At 33.0% G+C, this 18865-nt stretch overlaps 1 protein-coding gene across 1 annotated transcript in view; it reads right to left on the bottom strand.

The window, feature by feature from the left end:
- The window catches only part of SMCHD1 (structural maintenance of chromosomes flexible hinge domain containing 1), a 125506-nt gene that overhangs the window by 59382 nt on the left and 47259 nt on the right, over positions 1-18865 (bottom strand). Inside the window, exons 13-23 of the mRNA XM_081802545.1 lie at positions 18404-18598; positions 16760-16873; positions 16083-16189; positions 15070-15152; positions 14787-14900; positions 10920-10997; positions 10721-10840; positions 7370-7514; positions 4162-4258; positions 2612-2684; positions 371-510 (exon numbers count right to left, since the gene is read on the bottom strand). Of these exons, the coding sequence (XP_081658671.1) occupies positions 371-510; positions 2612-2684; positions 4162-4258; positions 7370-7514; positions 10721-10840; positions 10920-10997; positions 14787-14900; positions 15070-15152; positions 16083-16189; positions 16760-16873; positions 18404-18598 (1266 nt within the window). The remainder of the gene's footprint in view (positions 1-370; positions 511-2611; positions 2685-4161; positions 4259-7369; positions 7515-10720; positions 10841-10919; positions 10998-14786; positions 14901-15069; positions 15153-16082; positions 16190-16759; positions 16874-18403; positions 18599-18865) is intronic.

Raw genomic sequence — 18865 nt, 5'->3', positions numbered from 1 at the left:
AACTTTGTGTATTTGGGTTTTCCTTTCCTTTTTGTGCTCTTTTACTTACCTTCATTTGTCTACTCATCCTTAACCCTAAAAGACATTTCTATCATTATATTCATAAATACTTCAGCTAAATTGAGGGAAATGGATCAAGAAAGGAGGAGGAATGTTCTATGAATTTCTTTATGAAACTTGGTATAGATGATGCCTTTACTGGCCAAAAAGTATAGGCAATGAAATACCCACAAGTTTCTCCATGGACTAATCATTAAAGATCTAAATACGATATAAGCCTCACTATAAAGTAGCTAAGAGATAGTTATGTCCATTTACTACCAGATTACTCAAAATAAAATCTACGTATTTTTATCTTACAATAACTTACCTTACAATGAACAATCAATTTTGGTTGTGTTGTTATATTGTCTGATTCATCCAAAATTTCTACCTGAAATGGGAAAGCTGTTCCATTTTCTATAACTAAAATTTCAGAATCAGGTTTCACTTTCAATCGATGAGGGGGACCTACCAGAGAATTATATAATGAAATACAGATACAAGTTTCTAAGACTGAAATATTGAAACAGCAAGGAAAAAAAGCTTTTAACATTTCAAGTTTTAGTATCTTAATGCTAAGAAAGGAAAAAAATAAGCAATACCCACGTTTAACCATTTCTATCTCTAAAATGCACAGATTCTATAAATGACCAGATTTGTCTCAACTGAGTAAAATGTTTGATGTCTAGACTTAATTTTACCCAACAAGCTATGACATTATTGTAACTAATGCTAGAAATCACCTCAAGGTGTAAAACCTTAAAAGAGATCCTGGAAAAAAGTATTCAAGAAGAAAAGTTTTTTAAAAATACTTTTTTATTTATTCACTTTAACTTTACACAATGACTGATTTCTCAAAAATATGTTAAGAGAAAACACACATTTTAGGTAAGTGTTCAAAGGATCAGTGCATGTCATGATATAACCAAATAATTTACTTGTTTGATTGCCCACGACTTTGATGTTATAAGCAAGCTACACAAGTTTCCTCTAAGTTTAATCAGAGTTCACACTTCTATAGCAATATGCCTTGATGTGCTCTATAAACACTGATATTTTTAAATACAATTTATGCTAAATGCTAGTAACAAAAATTCAGTTACTGAACAGTTACTTACTTTATAGTAACATTAGTTATTATTTACTTTTTACTGCATGCCAAGCAACATGTCAAGTTTTAAGCACTATATAATCTTCACAATGATCTTAATGAAGAGGGTAATATTACCATCCTCATTTTGTAAATGAGGAAACAAATTCAGAGAGATTAAGTATCTTGTCCAGGTCATATGACTAGTAAGTGGCAGGCTCAGGTTAATGTCCTGAGTAATCTGAAACCTCTTGACAATTATCATTATACCATGCTACCTCCTACTTTACAATTTTCATTCTCAAATTCAAAACAATGTCAAACTACCTGGTTATTAAGAATTTCACTACCCAAATCTATACCTTTTATCTAACCTCTAAAATAAAAGCATTGTGTTTATTAGTATGTAATAATTTTTAAGTTTGCTTCTGTGTGTATTTAAGTATGTATGTAAGTAATCTCTACACTCAACGTGGGGCTCAAACTCATGACCCCGAGATTCAAGAACCACATGCTCTTCTAACTGAGCCAGCCAGGTGCCTCAACAATTTTATTCTTATACTTCTACCAATGTGCTAATTTTGACATCTTTTATCAATCTGTGCTTGAGAGAAACCAAACAACTTGAATTTGTGAAAGGACATAGCTACTATGTATCATTTCATTTAAAAACAGTACAAAAGGTCATATGTGGACAAAGGTATGATTATAGTATTATTAATAACAGAGCTAAAACTGACATACCAAGCACTGTTGTGTTTTACAAGCACATGCAGTTCTCACTTTGCACAGTACTGTGTTAACGAGAACTCATGCATATTGGAACTGTGTCGTCCTCCATTCAGTTACCACAAAATCTTGCAAAGTGAGGGTTACCTATATTAACTCATTCGATCCTCACAACAACTGTGAGAAAGTAGATATTATTTCATTTTACACATGAGGAAACTGAGGGACAGGACAAGTTTACCTAGCTATTAAGTGTCAGCTTAAATTCAAACCCAGAAGAGATAATATCAGAATGTATTCTTTGAACCTATATGACAGACTGCCTCTCAAATAGCCAGCATTTCCTACCCTGTGTTACTTTAACGTAACTTTATTACGAAGTTGATAAGTCATTATCAAGTTAACATAAATGCATGAGAAACTTTTCATAAGATATGAAACATTTACAGTTATACAGGGAAAGTTAAAGACAGGTCCAGTTCTAATATAAGCCTGATTAGTGTATCTCTTAAGAGTTGTTCCCTAATACATTCTCAACATTCACACTTTTCTCCTGATTATTTTTAGAACTTCACTAATGTCTTCTTACACATTTTCCTGTTTTTTCAATTAGTCATTTCTGTCAGTGCTTTGACATTCAAATGTATTTTCAAGACTTACACCATAACCAAGCCAAAAAACACTTCATCTTATATTTTATAATAAGATTATTATTTTAAAGGTAAATATTAGGAATATTTAAAATATTACCTGGTAGTAATCTAATTTTTAAAATCTGTGTGTCTTCTTTTAAACCCGGCAGAATAACCTTCAAATTAAAATTCTGTTGAAAAAAATTATTTTAATTAAATCCAAGTCCTAAATAGCTCAGTAGTTTAACAACTCAATTCTGATTTATTTTTGCTTTTAATTTCCACAACATTAATCTATTCAGCAAATTTATATTGAGAAACATGATCATTTATGTAAGAGATATAGATGAAAAAATGGATTCATATTGCTTCTTTACAGATAATAGCCTCTTCAAATTCAAAAGGAATAACCTTGAATAATCAGAATCAAGATGGGCATTATAAAAAATATGGAAAATATGAAATATAAAATACCAAAAATCTAGAAATCTCTAAATGCAATGTGGTATTCTGGATTTGATCCTGGAATAGAAAACTAATTAGTAAAAAAAGCTGGTGAAATGTAAATAAAGTCCACAGTTTTGTTAATAGTATTGTACCAATGTTAATTTCTTAGTTTGGATAAATACTTGATAGTTATAGAAGATATTAATAGAGGAAGCTGGGTACAGAGTATATGCAAACTCTCTATACTATCTAACTCTTCTGTAAATACAAAGTTATTTCAAAAAAGTTTTTTAAAAAATCTAGAAATCATTTTAGTTTTTTAGTAAGCTTATCTTACTAAAGTCAAATTTCCCTGAATTTCAAGTTCTTCTTCCAGGAAACTCTGAATTCAGAAAGATGTACAGAACTTGACTTTTAATTTGATTTCATTATACAATGCAGTGCAACATAAATTCATATGCTCTATTTTTAATTAAATGCCATTTTGATGGAAAAGTTTTGAATATATCTTTTAGGTTAATGCTGCAGTGAAGAAAAGTTATATATTACTTGTTATTAGTCATAGAATTCCCTTTAGTCATGTAAATCTATTAGCTACTTTATATACCTGATAGAAAAATTACCTTATTGGAATTTATATTTTTACCTTCCCTAACTTTATCCCTCCCAAAACATTTTCCTTTATCCAAATACCAAACCCAGTATGTTCATAAATGTGAGCTAAAGTTTCTCATATTTTTGTGTTCTAAAATTAATATTCAAAAATTTTTAAAAGTTGGAGAGAAAAAAGAAACCTAGTACTGGATAACTGTTGATAAAATAACTCTGAATGTGAAAAGAATGGAATGAAGATGAAAACACTTAAAAAATATTTAATTCATAAATGTTACACAATAGCAAACATGCTAGTTTCCCTTAGAGATGTAAATGGTAAGTTTAGTGACATGATCCTAATTCTTAGGAACCCCATATTGTCATCCTGTTACAAAACTATGTCATCCAATTTTATTTATTTTTATTATGTTAATCACCATACATTACATTAGTTTTTGATGTAGTGTTCTATGATTCATTGTTTGCGTATAACACCCAGTGCTCCATTCAGTACGTGCCCTCTTTAATACCCATCACCAGGCTAACCCATCCCATTTTAAATTCTCCACTTCATTTTTATCATACAGGAAATAAGCATGTATTAAAACATTTATGTACAATGCTTACCTTGCCTTGACAAGAGTTTACAGGGCCCTTAGCTGTAACACCTCGAATCACACAATTCGGTCCTCTGGTTATTTCTTCATAATGTAAAGATAAACCACTGGAAAAAACAAATTATTTTTTAACTTCCCCTCCATTACCTATAAATAAGTTGCAAATGTGTAACCTTCTCATATGCCATTCTCATGTTTAATTTACTTTTCTAATAAGATAGTATTTTAAAAAATAGAATAAATAATTCAATAGGAGAAAATTCCCAAGAACTTCTTTACAAAGACAAATGATCCATAAGTGATAGCACTGGGCCAAACATTGTAAATGATAAATTATAAAATATAAAGCTTCATTTATTAAATAAGATACAAGGCAGGAAATAATCAAATGCTAGACCATGCACATAGGTCAAGAAAAGGAAATACCCAAATAGGCCAGGTTTAGGGAAATCTTCAGACTTCGCCATGTATTTTTTTTTTCCCCCAAATCTTTCATCCAGTGAGATGTTAGAGAGTTTCTGGCACTTATTAAACTAAATAGCAATTTTAGTCCAAATAATCAAGTACAGTCTTATGATGTAACCTCGTTAAAATATACACTAAAGATTCCCTAATCTATTACCATGAGCAATTTCATTTCTAAATAGCCTGTGACCACATGTAGGTCATTAGAGTGTAAACATTTTACTCTTGTCAAGGGGTAAGATGAGGGAATAAAAGTAAAAGATACACCATGAGGGAGGAAAAGCCAAATGGAAAGGTTGTAAAGATAAAGTTGAAAAATATCTGTCAGAAAGAAAAGTAGAAATACAAAAAAAAAAAAAAAAAATACAAAAAGAAAAAGAGAAAAATTAGGAAAATCAGAGAAGCAGTCCAGAAGGTTCAGTACCAAAAAATAAGGACCTCAGAAAGAGCAAACAGTGACAAAACGTATTACGTTCATAAAATAAGAACAAGATCTACAAAAAAAAAGTTGAGAAAACCAAGAAAAACTCTTGGGATATTAAAAATGGAGCAGCAAGGAGGGATGCCTGGGTGGCTCAGTTGGTTAAGCAACTGACTTTGGCTCAGGTCACGATCCCGGAGTCCAGGGATCGAGTCCCGTGCACTGGGCTCCTTGCTCAGTGGGGAGCCTGCTTCTCTCTCTACCTACCGCTCCCCCCTGCTTGTGCTCTAACAAATAAATACAATCCTAAAAAAAAAAATAGAGCAGCAGGAAAAACCCAATGGAAAGGTTGTAAAGATAAAGTTGAAAAATATGTCAGAAAGAAAAGTAGAAACACAAAAAGAAAAACAGAAAAATTAGGAAAATCAGAGAAGCAGTCAGAAGGTTCAGTACCAAAAAATAAGGACCTCAGAAAGAGCAAACAATGATGACAGAGATGTCTCCAAAAATATGAAACTGATAGATTATCTATGCACTTAAAACATCATAAGAGGAGACCAATTTGGCAGAGTTTAATCTGTCATAAACTTAGCAAAGAAAAAGTATAGTAGCAACAAAGTTGTACAATAAAGTAAGTGACTATTTACATAAATGCAATAAAGCAAGGACTAAATACTGACCAAGCCACAATATAAACTTTATTGAGGAACAGAGGAACAGGAAGGAAGCTTATTTGTAACAGAAGTGGTATTAAGAGAATACGTCATTGTCTATAGCCATTAAGTCAAGAGAGAATGCCTAAAACTGAAGAATGAAGAAACAGCAATATAAAATTTAGATATATGGCAGTAGTTACCAGTAGATTCAAGTAAGAAACTCGAAAGGGTTCTCTGAGAAGTGGATTGTGGGTAGGTCAGAGAGAGCAGAGGGAGGAGAAACTGTTCTTTTATAATAAGCCTTACCGAACTACTTGACTATTTAAAGCTACATGCATGAATGATTTTTTTTAATTCACATAACACTGAAAAAAACAAAAAAACAAAGAAACCCATTAAGGAAATTGTCTTTGTTGAAGATAAATTCACACAGCCATGCCACCAGGATTTTTTTTAAGTTCAAAACCCAAAATATAAATATGTACGTGTGACAGAGACTTCTCATGTAAGAATATCCTATCAAGGATAGGATGATGGAGTTATAATCAATAATAGGTATCAAATAATGCGCTAATATTTTTCCAATTGTGACTAGAAGGGATACTTCCAGTGTTTTATTTTTAAACAAACACATTTAAGTGTTCAACTATTCCATTACTGTTTAATATTCAAATGAATGCAATAGGTCAAAAGAATCACTTTTTGCAACTCATTTTAAAAATTTTTGTAACTATGTATTGTTTTCCAAGAACTTAACCATGCTATAAATCTAATCACTAAACTATCTCACTGTGAGTTTCTAGAAGACAAATACTATGTTCTTAATCACTTCTATAGGTCTAGCTAGCAAGTGCCTGGAATATAGCACATGCTCAGATGATTAAGAGTGAACAATTACAATCGTTAGATCTTCTTGTTGGATAGACCCTTTAAAAAAGAAAAAAAAAAGAGTGAATGATTACAACACGAGGGGAAAAAGTACATAGAGACAACAGAAGAAAGCATACATAAAAAGTGGGCTCAAAAAGACCAATTTGGCAGCTAATGCAAAAAAGAAACACTTAGCATTCATGCTCTTCAGAATGAACAAGAATTTCTCCCGAAGCACCTTAAAAAGATAACGGGAAATAGTGAACACCCTCAACCATATCAGTGGACACACTGTTAAGTTTCTCAGAGTTATTTCTTAACGTAAGTCAATCACAATACTCTAAAGAACTATTAAATAAAGGTAAATTCTATGGAAAGACCCAAATTTCTATAAATTTTTTCTATAAAACCATAAATTTTATTGTTATGGTTTTAAAAACAAATCAAAATAAATTGTATTACCAGTTTTAAAACCTATTAGAGTGAGCAAACCACTAAGTTTAAGTAGTCCTAATTTCATATCATACTTGCAAAAAAAAACCAAAATGAAGTAAGACAGAGCTATCAGTCTCACCTAAACAACTTTCACAGCAAATTCAGTCAAAATAAACTTTAGTGAAGCATTTTATATATGACACTCTAGTCATAAAGCATAGCTTAGGGCTTAATAAATCCCCCAGATCTTATAAAACACACTAAAAACTTTAAATGACAAATGTGAAGTTAAACACATAAATAATTTAAGCTAAAAAAGACAATGCTTAGTAAATATGAAAAGTCACATATAGGTTGATCCTTCAAATTACCTTGCTTCAAAAACTGGCTGAATATCATTTCCTAGTTGACTAGTATGACCAAATTCATCCTGAAACTCCAGAGGGATATTGAATGGGACTCCAACACGAAAAGGAGGATCCATAAGACCAAATGAAAACTTCTCTGGTTTACCCTCTTAAAAAAAAAAAAAAGTAAACATGAGAAACAAATTCATTATAGGTCAGAAACAGCCATATTTTATATACAGGAACCTAAACTATGATAAAGATGGCATTTTAAATCTGTGAGAAACTTATATAAATTATATCTATAAGCCACTTGGGAAAAGTTAGATCTTTATCTCACTATACATAAAAGTAAAATTCTAGAGGAAGAAAAAAAGGTTTTTAAACTATGAAATTATTAGAATATAATAAAGAATAAGTTTATAACATTATCATAGGGAAAACTAAGGCAAAACATAATATCAGTCCCCCACACCTTATCTGTGGTTAACTGTAGTCCAGAGGCAGATGATCCTACTTCTGATATACTGTCAGAAGGTCAACAGTAGCCTAAAACTATGTTACAATTCCTAGGTCATTGACCTCACTTCATCTCACCAGATAGGCATTTTATCACCTCACGTCATCACAAGAAGAGTAAGTATAGTAGTAAAATAAGATATTTTAAGAAAGAAAAAGACCATATTACATAATTTCTATTACAGTATATTATTATAATTGTTCTATTTTATTATTATTGTTAATCTCCTAAAGTCCCTAATTTATAAATTAAATTTCATTACAGTATGCATATACAGAAAAAAATAGTATATATACGATTTTGGTACTATCTGCAGTTTCAAGAGAACCACTGGGAGTGGTCTTGCAACACATCCCCTGCACACAAGGGGGAACTACTGTACTCAACAGCTATGAAAGAATGTATTTGATAAAGTTTAAAATATCTTATTAGTTAAAATACACAAAGTTAAAAGAGATGTTCCATAGGAGAAAATATGTACAACACTGCAACAAGGGATTAAAATCCAGAATACATAAAAACTTTCTATAAACCAGTTCTTCTTAAAGTGTGTTCTCTAGTCAGTTTCAGCCATCCTCTGAGAAATTATTAAAAGCGTGTATTCTAGGGCTCACTCAAACCCAGAAACTCTGGGAGTGATATCCACAGACCAGTGTCTTAAAAAGCTCTCCAGATGATTAAGATAGAAAGTCAAATTTGAGAACCACAGCTTTAAACTGTTAAAATGGGCACAGCAAATGAATAGGTTTTCATAGATGACATAGAGAGCCCAAGAAAAGTGAGAACAGGTGCAAAATTTAATAAATAATTTAACCACCAACTAGGATAAGTACAGACACTGGCCAGGAATGAGCAGAAGGAAATTAGAACTCTCATGGTCTGTTGGTGAAGGTACCCTGGTACAACATTTTGGAAGAGCAAATATATTTAAAATGTTAAGGCATATACATGTCAGCTTGGCAATCCTACTTTTTATCCACCCTAGAGAATTTCTAGCACATGTACACAAAGCAGCATGAATTTTTTCCATATAGAAACATGGTTTGTAATAGCCAAAAAATTGGAAACAACCTAAATGTTCATTAATAGAAAATTGCTTCAGCTATAGCATGTCTATACTATGGAATGTGTTCTGCAGCTATTAAAAGAATGTGGTAGAAGCGCCTGGGTGGATCAGTTGGTTAACTGTCCAACTTATGATCTCAGCTCAGGTCTTGATCTCAGGGTTGTGAGATCCAGCCCCGTGTTGGGCTCCACACTCAGTGCAGAGTCTGCTTAAGATTCTGTCTCTTCCTCTGCCCCTCCCCCCCCATATGTGCGCTCTCCCTCTCTAAAATAAATCTTTAAAAAAAAAAAAAAGAGTTCCCTAGATCCCCATCCCTCAATACACAGAACCAGTCAACTGCCTTCCTTAGCCCCAGCAATAGACAGAAGGCTTATTCTCTGACAAAGGTAAAAAAGTAGGGCTAAGAAGTGAGGGACAAAGCACTACTAAAAGTGTCACGGTTTGCTGAAAATACCAAGTAAAAGATTATATAGTAGATATGAGACCCCCCAACAGCCTTCCTCAGCTTGCTCCCCAAATGCTGGCAGTGAGGTGTTTACCCTCCTAGCAGAAGACCAGAAGGCTCTACTTTAGGGAATCTAGACAGCCCAAGAGAGAAAATCTAAAAATTCCCATAATCACTCCAAATGAAAGAAAAGCTTTCAAATGTCCTATGATTAAACGTAAGCAAATCACCAGACATGTAAGAGAGCATCTACTATATGAAAGGGCAAACATAAAAAAAACCAACATGGAGGAAACAGATTATAAAAAAGTTTAAATATTTCAAAAAAGACCACCACTAATACCCTCAGGGAATTATTAAAGACACTGAATTCATGAAGTAGGCAGAGAAGCTTTGAAAAGGGAATAGCCAGAGAATAAAAAATGACAGCAGAAAGGAAAAATTCAATAGAAAGTGTAGTAGCATGTCATGTTAAAGGAATCTCCCATAACACAGGTAAATAAGAGATGGAAAGTAGAAAAAAAGAATATTAGTACACCAGTCAAGATGTCCACTGTCTTAATATGAGATGATGTAGAAAACAGAGTAGGAAATCAAAGTGATTCAAGAAAAATTCCTAGAATTTAAAATTTCAGAAAGTAGAACAAAAAGAGATTCTCCAAACAGCTGGGCATCAGGGAAAAGGGAAGAATGTGGTGGAGGTAATGGGCAGAACAGCTCACACATGCAAAGGTCAGGAATCAGAATAGCTTTAGATGTTACCAGCAATAAGAGAAGTAAATGATGATCCCTTCAAAAATTTTAAAGAAATATGATTATGAATTTGCAATGACATGGACGGAGCTAGGGATTATATTATGCTAATAAGCAAAATAAGTCAGAGAAAGACAAATACCATATGATTTCACCCATGTGGAATCAAAGAAACAAAACAAACGAGCAAAGGGGATAAAAGAGACAAAGGCAAACCAAGAAAGAGACTCTTAACTATAGAGAACAAACTGATGATTACCAGAGGGGAGGGGGCAAGAGGATGGGTTAAATAGGCAAGAGGGGATTAAATGGGGATTAAGGAGTGAACTTGTGATGAGCACCGGGTGATGTACAGAAGTATTGAATCACTGTATTGTACACCTGAAACTAATATTACATTGCATATTAAAACTATAACTTAAATAAAAACTTAAAGAAATATGATTATGAAGCAGAATCATAAAGCCTTAATTTTAAGATGATGGTCACAACTGGCCAAACATCTTTTACTGAATTACCTATCTATCTATTCTCCCTTTATTTAAAATGCCACCTTTAGTATAATATGTAGGTATATAGTGTTTCACTTACCTTTAACAGAAAATTTAATTGCCTTTGATGGTAGTGGTCTTCCTGCATAAGTGTCTGCATTACTTTCATTCAATACAACTTGTAATTTCAATGTATAATTCCCCAACTTCTGAATATTTTCTGGACAAATTAAGAAGAAATTAAAAATCAAGTCAACATAATACTGATATAATTTTTAACGTTCAGAATAATAACTCACCCATTTTTTTAAACCAGTAAGGCCATTTTCCTCCATGTTGACTAATATGTGAAATGATTTCTTTATTTCCATTTGAAGCTTAATAAAAGAAAAAAGAAATATTTATACCTTGAGAAACTGAATACACAACATGAATATGAAATGTCACACTGGCATCAAATATCTTTATTTGTTGTACATTTTTAGAAATTGTTTTGAAACTTCATCAAAGGATCTAAAGCTATCCTATGCAAGTGAACAGCATAATGAAAATTATTCATTCAGCTCATTAAAATTCCTTTATTTCAATTCTTAAAAATGTATCTATGAATAAAATTAATTGGTACAAAAGATTAGATAATTTTCTTTTGATATTAAAAATAATTTTCCTTAAGAGTTTTCAAGACTAAAATACCACAGTTTATTTATATAGAATTGCTAAGATCTAATGACCTACTGTTATGAGAAAGGAGTAAAAACACACACACACACATATAAATAAAATATGCTACCTTTTTTGTAAGGAAGGGTAAGAAATGATATATTTGTTCCTACTCGGCATTATTAGCAGGAAACACAGGAAAGATAAGCCAAAAACTAATAAAATTACTCCCTAAACAGGAAGGAAGTAAACAGAGTAGAGGGATGACATAACTTCTCTGAAGGTTTATTTCTGACTTTGAAATTATGTAAATGACTTAAAAATTGAAAAAATAGAATTAAAATACAGCAATTCATAAACAAAACCAAACATACATCAAGTAGGTGACATGACAACATTAAAAAAGGATTATTATTTCAAGTAACCTTTTTTGAAGATTTATTTATTTTAGAGAGAGGGAGAGAGAATCCAAGCAGACTCCACACCGAGTGGGAAGCTGAACATGGGGCCCAATCCCATGACCCCGAGATCACCACCTGAGCTGAAACCAAGAGTCGAATGTTTAACCAACTGTGTCACTCAGGCGTCCCTCAAGTGACTTTATTTTTTATTATCTGTCAGTAAATAAATTCAGCACACTTGGACGATACAAAATCATGTTCATGGATTGTTAAGATGACAATAACATCCAACTGATCTACAGATGCAATATAACCCCTATCAAAACCCCAGTACCATTTTTTGCAGAAATAGGAAACCCATGCTAAATGTATTTGGAATTTTAAGGGACCCAAACAGCCAAAACAATCCTGAATAAGAAAAACAAAGTTAGAGAACTCACATTTCCTTTCAAAGTTTACTACGTAGTTACAGTAGTCTAAATAATGTGCTACTGGCATAAGAAGAGACTTACAGAGAGCCCAGAAATAAACCCTTGAATGTATGGTCAAATGATTTTTGACAAGAATGCCTAGGCCATTCAATGGAGAAAGAACAGTGTTTCTGATTATTTGTGCCATGAAAACTGGATATCCACATGCAAAAAAATTTAATGTATATAAATTAAACTCAAAATGGATCAAAGAACTAAATGTAAGAGCTAAAATGATAAAACTAATTTTAGACCAAAAAAAGCTTCCTGACACTGGATTTGGCAATGACTTCTTGGATAGAATACCAAAGGCAACAATGCAAAAACAGAAAAACTGGGGGCGCCTGGGTGGCTCAGTTGGTTGAGTGTCCGACTCTTGGTTTCAGCTCAGGTGGTGATCTCAGGGTCATGAGATCCAACCCCATGTCAGGCTCCACAGAGTCTGCTTGGGATTCTTTCCCTCTACCCCTCCCTCCACCCCCCCGCCCCCGCACATGCTCTCTCTCTCAAATCTAAAAAAAAAAAAAAAAAATTGGACTACATCAGAATTACATTTTCTGCATCAAAAAACACCACCAACAGGGTGAGAAGGCAGCCCACAGAATGAAAAGAAAGTATTTGCAAATTATATAGTATCTGATAAGGATTATCCAAATATAAAGAACTCCTACAACTCAACAATAAAAAATCCAATTAAAAAATGAGCAAAGGATCTGAATAGACATTTCTCCAAAAAAGATATAGAGATATCTGTAAGCACACAAAAAGATGCCCAATTTCACTCATCATTAGGGGAATGCAAATCAAAACCACAAAATATCACTTCACACCAATTAGGATGCCTTTTACCAAAAAAACCCAGAAAACATGTTAGCAAGGATGTGGTGATACTGGAACTTGTGCATTGCTGGTGGGGGTGTAAAAGACTGCAGCCACTGTGAAAAACAGTATCGCAGTTCCTCAGAAAGTTACACATTAGAATTACCATATGACCTAGCAATTCCACATCTGGGTATGTAACCAAAGGAATTGAAATAAGGGACTCAAACAGATATTTGCATACCAATATTCAGTGGCATCATTCACAATACCTCAACATGAAAGCAACCCAAGTGTCCATCGATGGATAAATGGATAAACAAAATATGGTACATACATACACTAGAATATGATTTCATGTATTTTATTGAGATACCTAAAAGAATCATAGTCACAGAGACAGAAAGTAGAACAATGGTTACCAGGAGATTGTGGGGACAGAGTGATGGGGAGGTTATTACTACTGTTTTAGTCTGGGATGATAAAAAAGTTCTAGAGATGGACAGTGGTTAATGGCTGCACAACAGTATAAATGTATTTAATGCCAATGAACTGTATATCTTACAATGGTTAAAATCATAAATTTATGTTTTATATATTTTAACATAATAAATTTTTCAATGAAAAAAATAATACGGGGTGGGGGAGGCAGGGGAGGCAGGAGAGTCAGAGTCACAGAGAGACTGGAGAATGCTATACTACTGACTTTGAAGATGGAGGAATGGGCCACAAGCCTAGGATATGGATTCTAGAATGTGGAAAAGGGAAGGCTGCCCTAAAGCCTCCAGAAGGAATGCAATCCTGCTGACACCTTTTTTTAAAGATTTTATTTTATTTGACAGAGAGCGAGAGAGCACAAGCAGGGGGAGCAGCAGAGGGAGAGGGGAGCCCAAGTGCAGGGCTCGATCTCAGCACCTGGGATCACGACCTGAGCCAAAGGCAGACGCCCAACCAAATGAGCAACCCAGGCAACCTTCAATACTGCTGACACTTTGATTTTAGTCAATGAAATCCATCTGGAATGTATGATCTACAGAACTCTAATAAATATATGTTGTTTTAAGCCACAGAAACACACACAAATTTGGAGAAGTATGGTGTAGGGTGTCACAGAGGCCAAAAATGCAAGTATTTCAGTAAAATAAGTTAGTCAAACTGTTCAATGCTGAGACATCTAACAACACATTTATAAGTATAAATGTTATCATTGACTAGTTTCTAAATGTTGGAAATAAACATATACTGAAATAATGTGCCTTTAAAAACCATGGATGAGACAAACAAGTATATAATGATAGAATAGATTATTAAACATAAGAAGTAAAAATTCCTTTAGGCAGTCAAAACAAAAACAATGGACAAGAAACAAACAAGATTATTCAAATTAGGGAAATACAAGATGAGCAATAATACCCAGTTCTCCTATACCAGGCCTATAATCTAAAGCAAGTATTTCTAGCACACAGGTTCAGAGCCACAGTTTTTTGATTTACAATAGATTTTATGGATTATCTAATCTGAATTCCTATCTAGTACAAATTCCTATGCATATATACACCATATCTTATTTTAGTCCACAGTTACCAACTTGGGAAAATTCAGAATAGAATTAAAAAAAAAAAAAACCCCATCCCCACAAAAATATCAATTTAAAAATTAGTCATAACACATTTGAATTTCTGAACGTAAATCTACTGTGTCTATCAGCTTGTTAGATCAATAATTATATGAAGATATTAAAACCTGCATTACACATTTAAGAACAATATTAAAGATCCAAATTAAAAAAAAAATCCAAATTAGTTTGTATACTTACAATGTAATATAACTTTGAGCTCAACCAGGAGTTTCTTTGACCCTCCGTGACTTGTTCCTGGAAGCTTTTGCATTGCCTCTCCTTTTTTATTCAGTATTTCAATTCTTAATGCACCTATCAGTCCAAAATTTAAAATAAGAATGTCTCAGTTACACCCAAAAACAGGGATGAGCCTGCTAGGTCTTAACATTGCATTTTAGTTTGTCACAGTCTTTTACATATTAAATACATGAAGCACACGAAAAGCATTTTTCACTATTAAGGGGAAAAAAAAAAAACATACCAATGGGGGTTCCAGCAGGCCTAATCTCATTTGGCAATAATTCATCTCCTTCAGGCCAAGTTACTGACAATCTATCAGGGAGCCTATTATGAAACCAGCATATTAATGTTTCATGAACTATATTAATTATGGTCTTAATTAGATAAACAGAAGTCACTGGAAACTTTAATACTTATTTCTGATATATTTTGAAAAGTTAAAGCTAAAATTCTATATGATTAACAATCTAAAAAGTTTTTCCTCCGTAACCATTACTGTGGCTAATGAAACAATAATACAAAATCTCTTGGTATTAAGAGCCAGGAATTGTCCATTTTTTTGTGGTTTTTCAGCTCTTTTATGATACAAGTTACCTTTGGAAGAGAAGATAAACTTTTAATAGAAGAATTATTAGATTCACTAAGAATAAAAATGACTGCATCATTAGCTATACAAGAAGTACAAACAGGGGCGCCTGAGCATCTGCTTTCAGCTCAGGTCGTGATCCCAGAGTCCTGGGATCGAGTCCTGCATCGGGCTCCTTGCTCAGCAGGGAGTCTGCTTCTCCCTCTGCCTGCAGCTCCCCCTGCTTGTGCTCTCCCTCTCCCTCCCTCCCTCCCTGTCAAATAAATAAAACCTTAAAAAAATAAAAAAAAAACGAGCTACAAAGAGTTTTGTTTTTCTACTTTCTTTTATTTCTCTTGTACTAATCTTTACCTCTCAACAGTTACTACAATTTTCTTCTAGTTGTAGGTCAAACCAAGTTGTTTTCTACCATACCAGATTCATAGTGCCTCTAACAGTAACACTTTAGATATAGAAAAAGGAGGAAATTTTATATAAAACAAATACAGGATTCTGTTTTTACAACCAGAGCTCTCATTTTTTTAACAGCAAGAAGTTCATCACAATATGTAAATCTAAGATTACAAATGTCCTATTATATGTTCATAACAACATGCTCAAGAATAGTTAAAAGCACAATTCATTTTTTAGTTTATTATTCTTATCCCGCATTTTGAAATGTGAATTACCTTGCCATTTCATCTTCTACATATTTTTTCACAGCTTTCTCAGCAACTGTCCTATCAAGTTTTGCAATTGGCACAGTTTTTATTTCATCATACAGCGCCTGAGGTTCCTGAATAAAAAATTTATATCAACATTTCAAAAAAAACTATTCAAATTCAGCTGCATGAAAACTTGTTTCTTTGGAAGAAACATGTTACCCTAACTCAGTATATAAAACATAATAGCTATTCTTACATTATACCACAGTGTTTATTTCTATTTTTCATGTAACCTCCTTAGGCATAATTAAATATCATTCAAATATTAACAAGAACATGGTAGAAGGACAAAGCCCACTTTAATTTTGGAGTTATTCATTCTTGAGAAAGAATTCTGGTTCCCAATTTTTACTCCAATGTGGACAAAATGTTTTACAAATTTACAAATGCTTGACAAAATTACTTTGACACAAGAAATAACATACACGTTTGTTAAATATTGGGCATACAGATATTAAGCTCTACAGATTATTTAAAAGACCAAATAAGAAACATAAAAATTCATGCTAACAATACTTTATCCAACAGATAAAATAAATGCTAGCAAAATATAAAATACTGTACCTTTATTTCAGCATTAAACAAAAGTAAGCAGTACCAAGAGACTTTCAATAAAAATTTTTTATTACTTGCTATCTTACCATTGCAATCTGAACCTCTCCTCCTGTGGCATATACTTCTCCATCATGATCACCATAAAGAAAAAATTTTACTATGCTTCCATAAAAGAGAGGAAGTGTCTTGATTGTCTTGACCTAATATTTAGTTTTTAGAAAAAAGGCTTTTAGTATTTACTAAAACAGGATTAATATTAATAACTATTTCATAGAACTATTTCATCCAAGGGAAAAACTCAGTATCTATCAGAAAAATTACTGAAAAAAGCATTCTAATAAAGTTATATTTATTTATATTTACTTATATAAGTTTTCCACTTACTCTTAACAAATCTTTGTAAAGACACAGTGGCTTCTTCACACAAAAATGTCATAGCTACGCATGTTGTCTAAAGGTCCATAAATCCTTCAAAATCAATTATGAAAGCCAACATACCTCAAACCCTTTTCTCCCCATAAAATCTTGCTTTCAGACTATTGAACAGTAATTACAAACTCTTAAAAGTTATTTCTTTCAAATCAATTGGCTTAAAGCTTGCCTATGGTATTTCCCTTACTTGGCTTTAAAAATCTAAGGATAATTTTCATTAGTCCAATTCAGAAACTCCCGGCAAGGACTACCAGAGTTTAAACACAATCTACATTTTCAGCTCATTTCTAAACTATTTCCTTCCACACACAACAGATTGCAGGACAATCCAACTTTACTACTGGCTGTCTCACTGCACTTACCTGTATCGTCTGTGCTCAGATTATGGTCTCTGAGAAAGCACCTTACTCAACAACCATACAGAATTTGACAAAAGTGATCACTTCCTCTTCCTTGTAACTCTTCCCTTGACTTCAGGGATACCATATTCTCCTAGTTTCCTTGTATCTCATCAGCTTATCCCTTTTATTTTCCTTTGCTAGCTCATCCTTTTCATTCTAACCCCTCTGTATGTTGGAAAAGCCAGGCTCTAGCTACACACACTACCTCTCTAGTGATCACATCCAATTCCAAAGCTTTAAATATATGATGATGACTTGAATTTACAGAGTAAATGGATGCCCTTCGACCTTTGTAATATCTGTACAAACACCCAAGCCTCTACCTCTTTCAAGGTCCGTACAAATGCCACTTCTTGCCCAAAGAATTTCATCATTTGCTCTTCTCCCAGGCCCATCCAAAGTCAGAAAATCCTCTCTTCTCCTTCCAAACTGCCAGTTTCCTCTCTTTCCACAGCATTTATTCCCTTCTCATTTACTATTACTTATGTGTAGGTTATGTCTGATTTTAGACTATAATACCCCTAAGGACAAAAGACCTCTCCTAGATCTCTTCATTCTCCATAATACAGTCAACAAGCAGATTTACAAGCAGCACGTACTTAATAAAAATTTAGTAAAAAACTCATTACTTCATATTACATAAAAAAACTAAGAATCTGCATTTGAGTAAAGTTTAGTGTAAGAAAAAAATAAAAACCTTGCTGAGACTTTGGAGGAACAAACAGGTTTTTAAAAATTGCCATGTTAAATTATGTAATTAAAATCAGTTTGACCTTTTCATTCTTTCCTGGCTCCTGAGGAGCTAAATACATGCATTATTTTGTTGTTAAATTCTAATACATCTAATTTAGTTTCAAATTCTATTAAAAATTGAATCTAGAAATAAGTTAAACCTACCAGCTGTCCTGCTTTGTATATTTTTCCATCCCATTCTATTGCTGAGTATGTCGCCCAGGGGCCCTGCTTTTTAGAAGGAAGATCAGGACGTGTAATTACTCCTTTAAAAGATGTAAATTTTATTTGTTTGTCATACTTTTCATGACAGTCCTTCAGCCATAAAGCAAATTCTCTGTCAATTTTCATTCGCTGCTCCTGTAAAAAAAAAAAAAAAAAAATTAAATTCTTTAATGTTCTATGAAATATAGCTACTAGTAAACAAATATAACCAGAGACACTGTCATTCCTTCCTTTTTTCCTTCCACATACCCCACCCTCAGAAAATCTAATAAAAAATTAAAACGTGTTCCTGGAGCTTTTTCCCATATAATTTTAGATTTCTTTTTTTTTTTTTTTTAAAGATTTTATTTATTTATTTGAGTTGGACTCTGAAAAACAAACTGAGGGTTCTAGAGGGGAGGG

The sequence above is a fragment of the Leptonychotes weddellii genome, chromosome 13, assembly GCF_054177405.1.
Source record: "Leptonychotes weddellii isolate Sample4059 chromosome 13, ASM5417740v2, whole genome shotgun sequence".
NCBI classification, from domain to species: Eukaryota; Metazoa; Chordata; class Mammalia; order Carnivora; family Phocidae; genus Leptonychotes; species Leptonychotes weddellii.
This window is presented reverse-complemented; position numbering and strand designations above follow the sequence as displayed.